The 15,115-nt window shown below is 45.6% G+C and overlaps 1 protein-coding gene across 4 annotated transcripts in view; it reads right to left on the bottom strand.

Annotated features, from left to right (window-relative positions):
- The window catches only part of CRAMP1 (cramped chromatin regulator homolog 1), a 119,169-nt gene that overhangs the window by 67,732 nt on the left and 36,322 nt on the right, over positions 1 to 15,115 (bottom strand). For all 4 annotated transcript variants that reach the window (XM_084641439.1, XM_084641438.1, XM_084641437.1 and 1 more), the window contains exons 7-9: positions 7,179 to 7,264; positions 5,850 to 5,973; positions 4,197 to 4,278 (exon numbers count right to left, since the gene is read on the bottom strand). In XM_084641439.1, the coding sequence (XP_084497565.1) occupies positions 4,197 to 4,278; positions 5,850 to 5,973; positions 7,179 to 7,264 (292 nt within the window). The remainder of the gene's footprint in view (positions 1 to 4,196; positions 4,279 to 5,849; positions 5,974 to 7,178; positions 7,265 to 15,115) is intronic.

The following is a 15,115-nucleotide window of genomic DNA, read 5'->3' as shown; positions in this document are numbered from 1 at the left end:
GCGATGTCACTGATAAATACACCTTCATAGAATCATAGAATATCAGGGTTGGAAGGGACCCCAGAAGGTCATCTAGTCCAACCCCCTGCCCGAAGCAGGACCAATTCCCAGTTAAATCATCCCAGCCAGGGCTTTGTCAAGCCTGACCTTAAAAACCTCTAAGGAAGGAGATTCTACCACCTCCCTAGGTAACGCATTCCAGTGTTTCACCACCCTCATAGTGAAAAAGTTTTTCCTAATATCCAATCTAAACCTCCCCCACTGCAACTTGAGACCATTACTCCTCGTTCTGTCATCTGCTACCATTGAGAACAGTCTAGAGCCATCCTCTTTGGAACCCCCTTTCAGGTATTTGAAAGCAGCTATCAAATCCCCCCTCATTCTTCTCTTCTGCAGGCTAAACAATCCCAGCTCCCTCAGCCTCTCCTCATAAGTCATGTGTTCCAGACCCCTAATCATTTTTGTTGCCCTTCGCTGGACTCTCTCCAATTTATCCACATCCTTCTTGTAGTGTGGGGCCCAAAACTGGACACAGTACTCCAGATGAGGCCTCACCAATGTCGAATAGAGGGGAACGATCACGTCCCTTGATCTGCTTGCTATGCCCCTACTTATACATCCCAAAATGCCATTGGCCTTCTTGGCAACAAGGGCACACTGCTGACTCATATCCAGCTTCTCGTCCACCGTCACCCCTAGGTCCTTTTCCGCAGAACTGCTGCCTAGCCATTCGGTCCCTAGTCTGTAGCGGTACATTGGATTCTTCCATCCTAAGTGCAGGACCCTGCACTTATCCTTATTGAACCTCATCAGATTTCTTCTGGCCCAATCCTCCAATTTGTCTAGGTCCCTCTGTATCCTATCCCTCCCCTCCAGCGTATCTACCACTCCTCCCAGTTTAGTATCATCCGCAAATTTGCTGAGAGTGCAATCCACACCATCCTCCAGATTATTTATGAAGATATTGAACAAAACCGGCCCCAGGACCGACCCTTGGGGCACTCCACTTGATACCGGCTGCCAACTAGACATGGAGCCATTGATCACTATCCTTCCTTCCAAAGAGAGCTAGCCCTTTCCAATCTTGATCATATGGGGTTGACTTGGGGTGATGTTGCCTGCATCATACATTAACTGCATCTACGATTGAACTGGGTTGAGGATTTGAAACAAATTCTGCCTCTTTGGGAGGGACATAATATTTTTTGTTGGCTCTCTTGCAGGTTGGGGCGATGGAGGCTGGTGTCGGCTGGAGGACTTTAGCAGCATCCAAAAGTGCCTCATTAATTGGGAGGGTAATTCTGGAGGAGGAAGTGTGCAGAATATCTACCAGCTTGTGATGTACGGGAATTTGCAGCTCATCTTGAAAATTCTTAAAAATCATCAGCTACTGATGGAGGGGAGGCATTACAGCCTCATCTGGTGAAGATGAGAAGTTTGCTGGAGGGGTAGCCTCCCTTTCGACCCTTTCCTCCTGTCCTTCAAAAGTTTCCTCCTCCTCCAGTTCAGGGGCTCTGGATAGCAAAGCTATCCAAAACAGTCTGGCCGACTCTCACTGGGAGACAATGGACACCCACCAAGAATCCCAATACGGCCATTGGGGATGCCCAAGTAGGCCTGTACCAAAATTGCAGGTTGGCATGAGGGTGAGGAGGACCCTAGTACTGTGACAGCATGCCATGGTGAGAGACCAGGGAAATAACAACATCCTCTTTGTCACTGTCAGACTCGTCACTGTGTAAAGGTGGTGCTGACCAGGGTGTTGGTAGTAAATGGTGAGGTGCCATGTGTGATTCTGGGCGTTAGGATCTGCTTGGTACCTGGGTCCTGGTACAGAGTAATGGGGATTGCGGTTCTTCTATGACCTCCAGGTCTCTAGGGTACCAGAGATCTTGTGGTACCGTTGACTCACTAGGCACTGTGTAGGAGTATCAGCGATAAGTTGTCAGTACTGACTGTTGCTTATGTGCGGAACACTCTAGGGATGGGAGTTTTTGCTGCACTCAGTATGGGTGCTTTACTCAGTGCTACTGCCTTAGAAGTGGTGTGGACTTTATTCTTCTTAGGGAGTGATACGCTGCATCAGAGCTTGAGCCCCAGCACCTCTAGGCAGTGTGGCTAATCTTATAGCAGAGGCACCCTGATGCTTCTGGGTACTGTGCTTCAGAGCCCTGGTACTGAGGTGGCTGAGCATGCTGGTGAACCCCTCTGGCTGGCCAAAGACTCTGTTTGGGGGCTTGGAGGCCTTTTTCTCATGCTTTCATGGGGGGAAATCTGCTGATTTTTTCCACGATTCTACCCCCTTGGAAGTTGAAGATTCCAGGGACAATCTGTGTCCTGGAGAAGGTCTGGCACCCAAGTCATCTGGCAGCTGAAATTCACTCTCCATCAGGAGTTTTAACTTCAGCTCCTGTTTTTTTCAAAACCTCACCTTGAGCTGCTCACAGAGGTGCACTTTTATGGGATATGCGATTCTTCCAGACACTTTAAACAGTAAGAGTGCCTATATGTTACCAGGATTGCTTCCTTGCAGTAGAGAAGTCTCTTGAAACTGGGAGAGCCAGGCATGCCCCTGGGGGGGTGGGTCTATCACCCTGCAAAAGTGAGGAATGCAGAAGAAAGCTGGTCCCGCTTCTTCTCCCCCCTCGCCCACCCCTTAAAAAAAAAGTTAAAAAGTCTAAACTACTAAATGCCCTGTGGGGGAGGGGGGGGAATTCCCCCAGAAAAGGCAGGAAACATGAAATAAATGTTCTTTTCTTTTTTTAATCTCAATGGGGTAAACCAGGGGTGGGCAAACTTTTTGGCCTGAGGACCACATTGGGCTGCGAAACTGTATGGAGGGCTGGGTAGGGAGGGCTGTACCCCCCAAACAGCCTGGCCCCTGCCCCCTATCCAACCCCTCCCACTTCCTGCCCTCCTGACCCATCCAACCCCCCCACCCGCTCCTTGTCCCCTGACCACCCCCCAGGATCCCACCCCCCCGCTCCCTGTCCCGACCCCTATCCACACCCCCACCCCCTGACAGGGCCCCGGGACCCCACCCCCTATCCAATCACCCCGCTTCCCTGTTCCCCCCCCAAACCTCTGCCCAATCCAACTGCTCCCTGTCTCTTGACTGCCCCCCGGGACCCCCTGCCCCATATCCAACCCTCCCCCAGCCCTGGCCCCCTTACCATGCTGCTCAGAGCAGCATGTCTGGAGACGTGCCACCTGGCTGGAGCCAGATGCTCTGCCCTGCAGGAGCACGCAGCCCCGCCACCCAGAGCGCTGCCCACACAGGAGCATCGCTGCATGGGAGGGGGAACAGCAGGGGAGGGGCTGGGGATGAGCCATCCTAGCCAGGAGCTCGGAGGCTGGGCAGGATGGTCCCATGGGCCAGATGTGGCCCACGGGCAGTAGTTGCCCACCTCTAGCTATTAAGGGAAACAAGAGGACTAAAACTACTACTACTTATGCTAATGACACAGAAAGAAGAGACAACTGCTCGCTCTGTTCGAGACCAAAGGCGGTCGAGAAGGAACTGGGGGTAGTTTGCGCAGTGATAGGTAGACGTGAGGCAGACCACAAGGGAGGAAGAACGCATGTGCAGGCTGAAAAGACACTGCTACCTAAAATCTCTCATTAGGGGCTCAGATACACCTACAGTGGAGCACTCATAGGGACACTACTTGAAAAAGAATATACAGATTTGTCCAGGGCGGTAGCAGTACAAAAAACTTCCATCCTACTGTCCAACTAACAGTCTCACAAGACCATGATTAAGGAATATCTTTAAGTGCAAGTTGCTAGATCAGTCCTCCTTTGCCTCTTTGCTGAGGCTGCCAACCCAAGGGCCAATCATCATGATGGATTTTGTAATGTGAACATCCATCCATGAGCAATTGGACTGAGCCCACTGGGGGGGAAGGGTGGGGGGAGGTGAGCTTCATTTAAAATCAAATATATTTTTCCTGGGAATTCAGGATAGAAGAGCTGAAGGAAAGGGAGAATACTTCTAGATTCCCTGGTAGAGATATCTTCACTTCACCGGCTCTGATATATTAGCACCTTACCTTTAGTAAACAGGGGGCTAGTGTTCCTTTAATGGAGATTTGGGTGTGTGTGAGAAAACAGTGAGGTTAGAATAGCGAGGGAATTGCCCTGAACACAGTACACAAAGCAGACTAACGGTTTTGCTATAAACAGGAAAAGGATACAATGCGCACTTCATGGAGAGCCCACTTCTGTTTCAGGAACTCAATGAGGCTGGAGACCTTCCGATGTAACTCCACTATCATTCTGCATAGGAGGTAAACAATGTGAGGGAACTGAGAACTCAGTCAGCAGAAACTCAAAGCACAACCTGCTCCCAAAACAGAATCAAGGAGAGAGATTGGACTGGCACAGTGTAAACTAGGAGCAGAGACTGCGGCAATGTACACACTATGCAGAGTTATCCTTGCACCTACCCCTGTCTTACTGTAACCCCCATGAGAAACAGGAGGCAATTATAATGCACAACGCTAACATGTAGGTAACTCATAATAATTTGTGAGTAGCCTCAAAATTCTGTCAGATATATATTGCAGAGGTGACTTGGGCTCTCAGTTTCTCCTGGAGGAAAGAGAAGAGGAGGGGAATGTTAGCTATAACTCTTAGCAAGTAGAACACGAAACTACAATACCAAGCGTGGTAAGGAGGATAAAATTGGGATAAAATTTTTGTTTTCTCCCCTTGTCCTCAAAATGTCTGGCCTCTATCACAGGGTAGGAGGATAAATCCTACCCTAAAATACTAACTCTCCCCCCGGCCACCTTATAGCATTTTGTTATTGGTTCTGAATTTTTCATTGAAGTAATGAAAGTTACACTGACCAAGGTCCAGGACTTGTTACACTCAGTCCTGGACTAGTGCTAAGAAAGTGCTGGACAGCATTAGAGTGATATCATGAACTCCCAAAAGAACGTTGTATATCTCCAGAAATCTAGAAATCTGCTTTTCATCAGTATGTAGTAATTGCCATGTCCAGAATCACAGAAACCTATCATTTCAACTGCTATTTTGCCCTCCCTCTCAACACACTAAATCCAACACATCTTAACTAGAGCTAGTGCCACAAGCCAGTGATCCACCTAGATCCCCTCAAAGCTTATTAATGCTTTGTGTATCTATGCTATCTAACTTCAGCAGTTCAGGAGAGAAACTGATAAAGTCATACGTGAACCAAAATAAGGGGATTTAAAGCAGAATAAAATGTCATTCTGATTACCAAAGTCTGGTATCACATGACCTATTAGAGAGGTGGTTCTCAACCAGGGGTATGTATACCCCTGGGGGTATGCAGAGGTCATCCAGGGGGTACATCAACTGATCTAGATATTTGTCTAATTTTACAACAGGCTACATAAAAAGCACTAGCTTTTTAAGTAGCCTGTTGTACAAACTAAAATTTCATACAGACAAAATGAGAAAGTAAGCCATTTTTCAGTAATAGTGTGCTGTGACACTTCTATTTTTATGTCTGATTTTATAAGCAAGTAGTTTTTAAGTGAGGTGTGACTTGGGGATACATAAGACAAATGAGACTCCTGAAAAGTTTGAGAACCACTGCACTAGAGTCAAGCATTTTGGCAGACAAGCACAAATGCTTTCAGGATCAGCAAATTTAAACATGCTGGTCCGGGACTGGTGATTAGAAAGTATTTCGATTTAACTCTTTGCAGCCCTGTTAGCAGATAGAATGCCACAGGCACCAGGAAAGGACAAATCCTCAACTGAGAGGGAATGAAGTTGGAAAGGTGCCCTGTACCACACCCGTGCATTCTCTCCCTTCATTCTCAACATATAACATTCATCTTGCCCTTGGTTACCTGAGCCGTGGGTTCTGGGCCAGGCTTTGCACCCGAGCCCATGCATGATTATTTCGTGGCTGTAACTCCACAGGGACCCTCAGAGGAAGACGCACTGGCTTCTGATCCTCCTCATCACTAATGCCTAAAGGAAGGAGAGCAAAACAATGGGTCAAAGCGGACATGTGTTCCTGACACATGCAACTCGGTCAGAAATGTAGCTAAATGTTCAGTCAGATGAATTAAAAACTGTAGGTGGGGAAAGCATCATAAGAGCATTTGGGCAGCTCAAATTCACCAGTGGAGCCCACTTCCTCAGATTACCTCCACTTCTGATGCACCGATGTTATCTTTGGACACTGCAACTGCACTAGAGCGAACAGGTGATTAAGCAGTGCTATGTCAAAACACAGATGGCTGGGAACTGACAACTTTAAATTGCATTTAATATTGCTCGCTGATGAAAGCGTGCTTTGTATTGAGGTGGAAAGAGTAAAGAAGACCTGAAACGTTCAATGCTAAGCAACATACTGCTGTTCATTTGCTGGCACTAGGATGAAGCTAGCCATCCACAAGTACAGAACAGCCTGAGTAAAGGTCTGCTTGTGCCTAATTTTTAAGCCTGAACCAGTTTTGAACTGGACCCAAGACCACCCGATCCAACCATAATAATTAACTGACCCTTCCCCACAACCTGAGTCAGCACCGCTGACACCTGCCTGTGGGGTCGGCAGGTTGGCTGCTGCATGCAGTGATTGCATGCCCTACTCCTATCAGCCACTGACCTTGCTGGGCTGTGCACACACACTGCGGAGTAAGAGGCACTGCAACTCCTTGGCACACACACTCTGTAGCACACCTAGTACAGCGAGGTGATGGCAGTTGGCAAGAGCGGGACATGCAAGCCACTGCACTGACCCCATGGGTAGGAGGGGGAGAGTCAACCTGACCCTGAGTGGGTCAGGTTGCTTTCTGACCCGACCAATAACTGACATGTAGTCTGGTCCTGTCAGGTTCAAGCTGGGTTGCAGGGCTCTAAGCCTGAGATGCAAAGCAAAGAGGATTATCTCCAATGTAGCAAATTCCTTTCCAATTTCTCTATTGGCATGGTACTTTAGCAGCCAGTGTCAGATCTCAAGATCTATAGAAGTGGATTTTTCTCAAAGCTGTATCACTGGTGATGCAAATGAATGGGTCAATGAGAGAACAGGAACATCCAGTGCCCCAAAAGAACCTGAGATAGCATGAATTCCCTTGCCAGAGAGGCACACACCAAAAAAGCCCCACTGCCACTCACACTCTCCTGATCAGCTGTTACAACTCTTTCTCATTTCAGCTTCTCTTACGTACCATCTGGGTCACAAAGTTTCTTCAGCGCCCTGCACATTGGAGCTTTAATCCGAAGGTTTCTCCCTTTGTAGCGAACAGTCGTGGCCCTAAGTATATTTGAAAGAGAAATATTTATAGGCACTATGAACAAAGCAACATATATATAGCTCAGTGAAAAAGTTGGATGCAAAGAATTGTACATGACTGGGCAGGAATGCAAGGGTTTGCTGGGCAGGAATCCAGATTTACAGTGGCATGTTGAGGCCTTTGCCATCTCTTAGGTGCCTGAAAATGAAACAGAAGTGACTCTTGTACCTCTGCACTGCTAGACTCACAGGAAGCACTATACAAGAAGCTGCCCATTAAATGAGGGACCCTATATGAAAAACAGGCTTGAATTCTTTGTCACCTTGGCAAGAGGAGATGATCCTCAGAGCCAGCCTTTTCGTTTTGGGGTGACCAAACAAGTTTTGTCTTACTTCCTCCCCACAATTGCACCACTGCGCACAGGGCCTGCCTGAAGATTCCGAAGAGTCTTTGAGAGGATTCTTTGCATGCTCTCAAATCTAAAGGCCATCACCAAGCTCCTCCATAGCAGAAATGAAGGCCAGCTGCTTGTGCTAGGGTCTCTGCATAGTAAACATTTACAGTATGGTTAGACAGTATGTGGCTCCAAAACCACATCAATAATCATAAGTCTCCTGAGAAGTAAGATAATTTTTGTTTTCCTTTTGGGAAAAGTGTTACTTGTAAACCTCTTTCCCCACCCCCACCCCTCTTAGGCTGTCCTGCTCTCTAGTTACAGGCCCATGATGCAGGGGCTGACAGCCCTGAGCTGCTGATGGTGGTAACCAGAAGGGGAATCCAGATTGTGCAGAGGCTGGCTGGGCTAAGGAGATCCTACAGAGTGTGAGAGGAAGCAAAGGAGTCCTGGAGGCCGCCTTCTTTGTATGATGGAGGGAAGAAAGATGGACAGGTAAAGGGTTCCTAACCTAGGCTGCTAAGTGGGGAAGCTGCTAATGGGGGCGGGGGGGGGGGAGGAATGAATATGATGATTCAGAAACTCTCAGATTCAGAAACTGTCAGAGTAGATTTTTATTTGCACTGAGCTGTCAGAAGCCAGGACAGCTCTTTTGTACTAGCACCATTTGATGAACTTTTGTGATACACAAGAGGTGATGACTGATCCCTTAAAAAAAAAAAAAAGATTTTAGAAAGCTCACAAGTGAAAGAAAAAAAAACCTTTTTTGCTTGAAACAAAAGCTACTTGCTAAGCTGTGAAAACAGTGCTTCCTATCCTCAGTCTGCTACAGACTTGTCAGCCATGGGACCTTCCCAAGTGTACGCAAGGACTGATTTCTTCACACTGATGCAATATATTGTAACTGCTATAAGCATAGCATTGCTGCCTTTTTAAAAAATCTAACCAAAACTGGGATTGTTTGGAGCCAACGATTAGTCCCTGAGGTCCATCAAGTCTAACACCAGGTCTCTGGCAATGACCAATACCTGATGCCTCAGAGGAGGACACAATACACACCTGGCTGTCTATGCAATGCAGCAGTTGAAGGGTGGGATTCCTTCCTGACCACCGCAACAGAGATCTTATGCCCCAAAACTTGAGTTTTGATCCCCTTGTCCTAGCTACAATTACTACTGATCATGAAGTCACAGTCCTTTTGAAAAAAATCAACCTCCTGCAAGCAAGTAGATTTACATGAAACTAGCATGTGATTTAGCAACCCTGATTAAACACAAAACACTCGTTTGTGTTTAATCAGGGTTGCTAAATCACATGCTAGTTTCATGTAAATCTGGCATGAATGAACTGGCATGAATGAACTTCATTCACAAGGACTGAAATCTATCTTCCTAGTGGGCGGACAGTGTGAGAAGGCAACAAACTCAGACGAGAATGCCTCTATCAGACTGTTTTGCCTAAGTTTAGTTGGCGAACATTTGAGTTTTGCTTTGGGCAAGCATAGAACCTCCTCCTTGTGTCTGACTCATCAGATGTATGATGTCAAGCACCCACTTTTCATCAGAGGCCCAATTTTCCATTTCCATTGGAGTTTCGGGACCTAAGTGGTTTGCAGGTGTCTGTGCTAGTCACAGTGCCACCATCTCAAGAGTGACACTGGGGATAACAGCACTGAGGATTCTGCTCTAGGCCATGCTGTCTGGAATGGGAAATGAGTTGGAAAGATCTAGTGAGTCTGCAGTAGACAAAAAGCTCTGGATATATATTAGCATCTTTGTTCAATATTTATTATTGTTTCTCCTTCCCGCAAAATAGTAACTAAAAAAACTTAAATGAACTTAAATTTTTGTAGCCCAATACAGTGTACAGAGTGCCAGAGTGATGTTTCAGTAGTGGTTACTGCTGGTGAGTTACTGCTGCCCAAAGTGTGTCTGAGCAGGAAGCAGACAGCTGAGTAGGAAGCATTGCAGCTAGCCCATTATACGTGGCAGATGCAACGTGCATAAATGTTTTGTGGGCAACGCTGTCAGAATTCGTAACGCAACAAAAAATACAAACAATGACCCTAATCTTAAATGGAAGGTTGTCTACTTTTACTGTAACTCTTACAAATGTCCTTGAATTCTGATACTTTGTAATGTTCTAAAGCAATATTTACCAGAGATTCACAATGCTTCCAGCAACAGGAATACCCCAAAGTTCTGACTGTGTTAGGCAAAAAGGTATCACAACAAACCACTGCTTGGAACTCTCCATTTACACAACCGCTGTCCCAGATGTTTTATAAGTATTGGTTGCAAAGCAAGGTCTGGATCAGGTTCTGTTGAACCAGTACAGCCTCCTCAATGAGGACGTGAAGGTACAAGCATTAGACATACAGTACACTGCTGCAGCTCCCTCCTACAATGTAGTGCCTCATGTATGTTAATCATCAAAAAGCCCCATTCCCACCAACCGTTCTGGGCATTATGGGAGAAGCATTTTATGAAGTCCATGCTGGATAGGATAAGGTGCAAGAACACACATCATAGTTGTAAGATGTGTTATGCCTGGATGCACCAAAATGGTTCTAGCGGACGCATTGCTGCTACGTGGACATGTCAAATCATTATGTGGACAAGTGGGACCACAATGGATTCACACAATCAACACCCCTGTAACCATTTTTTTTTTTGCTCAGTGGAAACTCAGTTTTCCACTGTAGTAAGAGGGGAAACTATTGGTGTCATCACAACCTAATTTATGACTTGATCCAAAGCCCACTAAAGACTGTGGAAAGTCTCCCATTGAATTTAATGTGACTTCCAGAGACCTCCCTGACATTTTCTGCTTCGGCCCTGGTGCGGCAGGGGGACCCCACAGCTGGCCAGCCACCATGGATGGACCCTGGAACTCCCAGCTGTGGGCCCACAGCTCTGAGTAGCCACAAGTGGCAGGGGGACCCCAGCACTCTCAGCCACCATGGGTGGTCCCCCGGAGTCCCAGCAGCAGTAGGTGCTGAACTCTCCTCCCTCCCCATTTTGTCTCAGTTATTTTTTTAGTAAAAGTCAGGGACAGGTCACAGGCTTCCATGAATTTTTGTTTATCACCCATGACCCGTCCGTGACTTTTACTAAAAATATCTGAGACAAAAATCTTAGCCTTAGTTATGGATCAGGCCTTTTAGGTACAAATCTGAAAAAATGCGGAGAAGCCCCATAGGAGGTGCAAATTATCATAGCACCATCAACTTGCATGACAATTTAGAACAGCTGAGGATCAGCTCCTGTAACTAGATCTTAATTAAACCAAAATTTCTCAGACAAGTGTCTTCAATGTAGTATCACATATAAATTCACTGGTGCTGTACAACTGTGTCACACAAGCCATCAGCTCAGTTTAAGTGCCTGACCCATGTCCAGATAAGGGTACATTATCGACTCTACAAAAATAGCTTAATAATTTCAAGGTACTAACTGGAGCTAGGGTCGTAAAAATGCAACAGCCACTCTAACAGATCACTATAGTTTTACCAAAAAACTCAAACACTAAGAAATTCTAAGATAAGGTCACACTTTGTTTGTCAATAAAAATCAGATTTTCTGAACCCCCACAACAGATTTTAAATGTATAGGGAGACAGGAAATGAAAAATGAAGAAATATTTTACCACTTTTTGCCAATTTATTGCATCTCTTATAATAATGTAACTGATCCAAGCAAAAGAAAAAAGGTTAGGGTTATTGTTTGTATTTTTTGTTGCATTATGAATACCACAAAACATTTATGCACATTGCACCTGCCATGTATAATAGGCTACCTGCCATGCTTCCTGCTCGGCTGTCTGCCGCCTGCTCAGACACACTTTGGGCAGCAGTAACTCAACAGCAGCAACCGCTACTGAAACATCACTCTGGGACTGTATACATGTATCTGGCTACAAAAATAAGGATAGCTGACCAGTATACCATGTGATCCTAGGCATGATTCTCTCTGCAACACATCAGACGTAAGAAGTGTAGAGACAGCAGAGAAAGGGCAAATAAAGGAAAAGAAAATAAACCAAGGATCGAGGAAATAAGATAAAGGCAAAACTACTGACTGCACTACTGCTGGATGACCACATCACGCTACCCTATGTATTTCATGGGCTACAACAGTTTGGAAGCAAGCGATCAAGTTGTGCTCCACCAAATTATTATATACTAAAACTATTTATTTACCCCAGGTAGCTTATCTAAAAAGGATGAGAGGGAGATGAAGAATGCTACATCAATATATTCACATGGAAATTCACCATGTCTGCCCGTGGATACTAATTCATGACATTAGCACTCAAAATTTCTACTCTTTACCCTCCTTTAAAATGAAAGAAAAGAGCTCTCCTCCAAGATTACATGTCCTGAGGTGGTGGAATGATTTCTCTTTCTCCCTTTTCAGTAAGGCATGATGTTTTTAAATGATCTAGGAAGGAGTCCAATAATCAGTTATTGCAACTTTAAACTAGTGTAAAATTAAATACGGCTGAAGGAGGCAACTTCCTAATGCAAACATATGGCACAGCAGGGATAGCGGGAGGAGTAGCTTAATTAATTTAAAAGAACATGACAGATTAATGAGTATCAAAACAGAAACAGCCTGCAACTAAAGTAGTTATCTTAAAAATATGCTCTTCCTTCTTAGCTCTTGGTTTCTTTTAACCACAGATGTTTCCAAACCTAACAAAGTGCTGAATATTTAAAAACTGATATTACACAAAATATGATTAAGAATCTTTAGTATTAGGAAATGCTGTGGATGTGTACTATCTGCTGAAATAGAGCTTGTGATGTTTGCGGCCTTTCTGCAGTATAGATTCCAATTTGATTTAGGTATTGAGAGATTAATTGAGAGTTATCAAACATGAATGTCAAATGACAATTCTAATCCTACAGCATGTCCAAGCACCCAACTCCCAGCAAAATCAAAGGGAACTCAAGCACAGCACCTTGCAATATCTTTCTTACACCAAACAAAGCAACCCTCTGAGTTTAACTGAGAATGCAAGCATTCATCAAATGGACACAAAATTAAAAATTTCTTACTTGTGCTTTTAACATTATTATTATTCAATGTATTTGAATTCTCTGATTTGTCAGAGATGCTGTACACATTACCATTGATGCCGTTTTTGTTTTGAATTTCTCTCAGTTTAGACACATCCATCTACCCACTTACAGCCCCTATGACCACAGTATCCAAGCACCACACAATCTCTAATACATTTAACATTAGCACACTGCCCTGTGCTGGCACTAGAGGCACACAGAGATTAAGTGACTTACTCAAGTTCACCCAGGATGTCTGTGACAGAGCAGGTACCTGAACATAAACCTCCCACTTGCTAGGCTAGTGGTCCCGCCCACTGGTTCATCCTTCCTCTAACAGATTACTTGGTTTCCCCTTCTAGTCTTTATGAACTAACACACAACTCACACTGGATTTACAAACACAGACAGAGTAGGTTTAAATCCCCCACATATGCGTTCAGTGAATTTAAAAAAATCCAAAGGAACATTTATCTTGAGCCTAGGCTTTGTAAAACCTTTGTTTACTAAACAAAACATAAAATTTGGGCCTAAATCCGCCAGTATCACTTTTAATAACTCTAATACGATATCATGTGATTGGAATAATAGAGACTTGGTGGGATAACTCACATCACTGGAGCACTGTCATGCATGGGTATAAACTGTTCAGGAAGGACAGGCAGGGGAGAAAAGGTGGAGGAGTTGCACTGTATGTAAGTGAGCAGTATGATTGCTCAGAGCTCCAGTATAAAACTGGAGAAAAGCCTGTTGAGTGTCTCTGGGGTAAGTTTAGAGGCGAGAGCAACAAAGGTGATGTTGTGGTGGGCATCTCCTATAGACCACCAGGATGAGGTAAACGAGGCTTTCTTCAGGCAACTAACAGAAGTTTCCAGATCACAGGCCCTGGTTCTCATTGGGGACTTCAAAATCACCCTGACATCTGCTGGGAGAGAAATACAGCAGTGCACAGGCAATCCAGGAAGTTTTTGGAGTGTTGGGCACAACTTCCTGGTGAAAGTGCTGGAGGAACCAACTATGGGCCGTGCTCCTCTTAGCCTGCTGCTCACAAACAGGGAAGTAGAAGTGGGTGGCAACCTGGGCAGCAGTGACCATGAGATGGTTGAGCTCAGGATCCTGACAAAAGGAAGGAAGGAGAGCAGCAGAAAAACTTCTGAAAAACCAGATTTTGATTCCCGCAGGGAACTGATGGGCAGGATCCCCTGGGAGGTTAATATGAGAGGGAAAGGAGTCCAGGAGAGCTGGCTGTATTCTAAAGAAGCCTTATTGAGGGTGCAGGAACAAACCATCCCAATGTGCAGAAAGAACAGCAAATATGGCAGGCAACCAGCTTGGCTTAACAGTGAAATCTTCAGTGAGCTTAAACACAAAAAAAGAAGCTTACAAGAAGTAGAAACTTGGACAGATGACTAGGGAGGATAAAAAACATTGCTCGAGCATGCAGGGGTATAATCAGGAAGGCTAAAGCACAATTGGAGTTCCAGCTGGCAAGGGATTTGAGGGGTAACAAGAAGGGTTTCTACGGGTATGTTAGCAACAAGGTTGCGGTCAGGGAAAATGGGGACCCTTACTAAATAGGGGAGGCAACCTAGTGGCAGATGATGTGGAAAAAGCTGAAATACTTAATGCTTTTTTTGCCTCGGTCTTCACAGACAAGGTCAGCTCCCAGGCTGCTGCACTGGACAGCACATTATGGGGAGGAGGTGAGCAGCCCTCAGTGGTGAAAGAACAGGTTAAGGACTATTTAGAAAAGCTGAACATGCACAAGTCCATGGGGCCGGATGCAATGCATCCGAGGGTGATCAGGGAGTTGGCTGATGTGATGTGAGTAGTTACTACAACTCCTGAGGAAGCTCGTAGAAGGAAGGTAATATGGATGGGGGCGTGTTCAGCTGTTGTGACTTGCACTGGATGTGCCATGTTTGTCTTTCTTCTACAGGACAGAAGCGACTTTGTCTGTACAAAGTGCAAGCTGGTCTCCATATTGGAAGAGAAGGTTCAAGGTCTGGAGAAACAAGTATTGACCGTGCGTTGCATAAGAGAAACTGAAGATTTCCTGGACAGACGTCAGGATCTGCTTCTACGGGCACAACATTCTGAAGATTCAGAGCAGGCTGCGCAGCGGGGACAGGAGGACGGTGAAGAAATTTGGCAGCATGTGACCTCCAGAAGAAAGGGGAGCCATGTACCAACAATACAGATACAGGTAAGCAACCATTGTCATGTTCTCACCACAGGTACTAATGCGGAGAGTGGACTAGATGATACATCTGAGGGAAGGAGACTCCGTCAATTGGAAGGCATGAGATGCGCTGTCCTAGGGATGGGGGTTCCACGACCACTGCTCCCAAGAGAAGGAGGTGGGTGGTGGTGATCGGGGACTCTCTCCTCAGGGGGGCTGAGTCATCTATC

This window comes from Lepidochelys olivacea, assembly GCF_965140295.1.
Source record: "Lepidochelys olivacea isolate rLepOli2 genome assembly, chromosome: 10".
Lineage (NCBI taxonomy): Eukaryota > Metazoa > Chordata > Testudines > Cheloniidae > Lepidochelys > Lepidochelys olivacea.
Note: the sequence above shows the minus strand (reverse complement) of the source record. Positions and strands in the feature narration are given on the sequence as shown.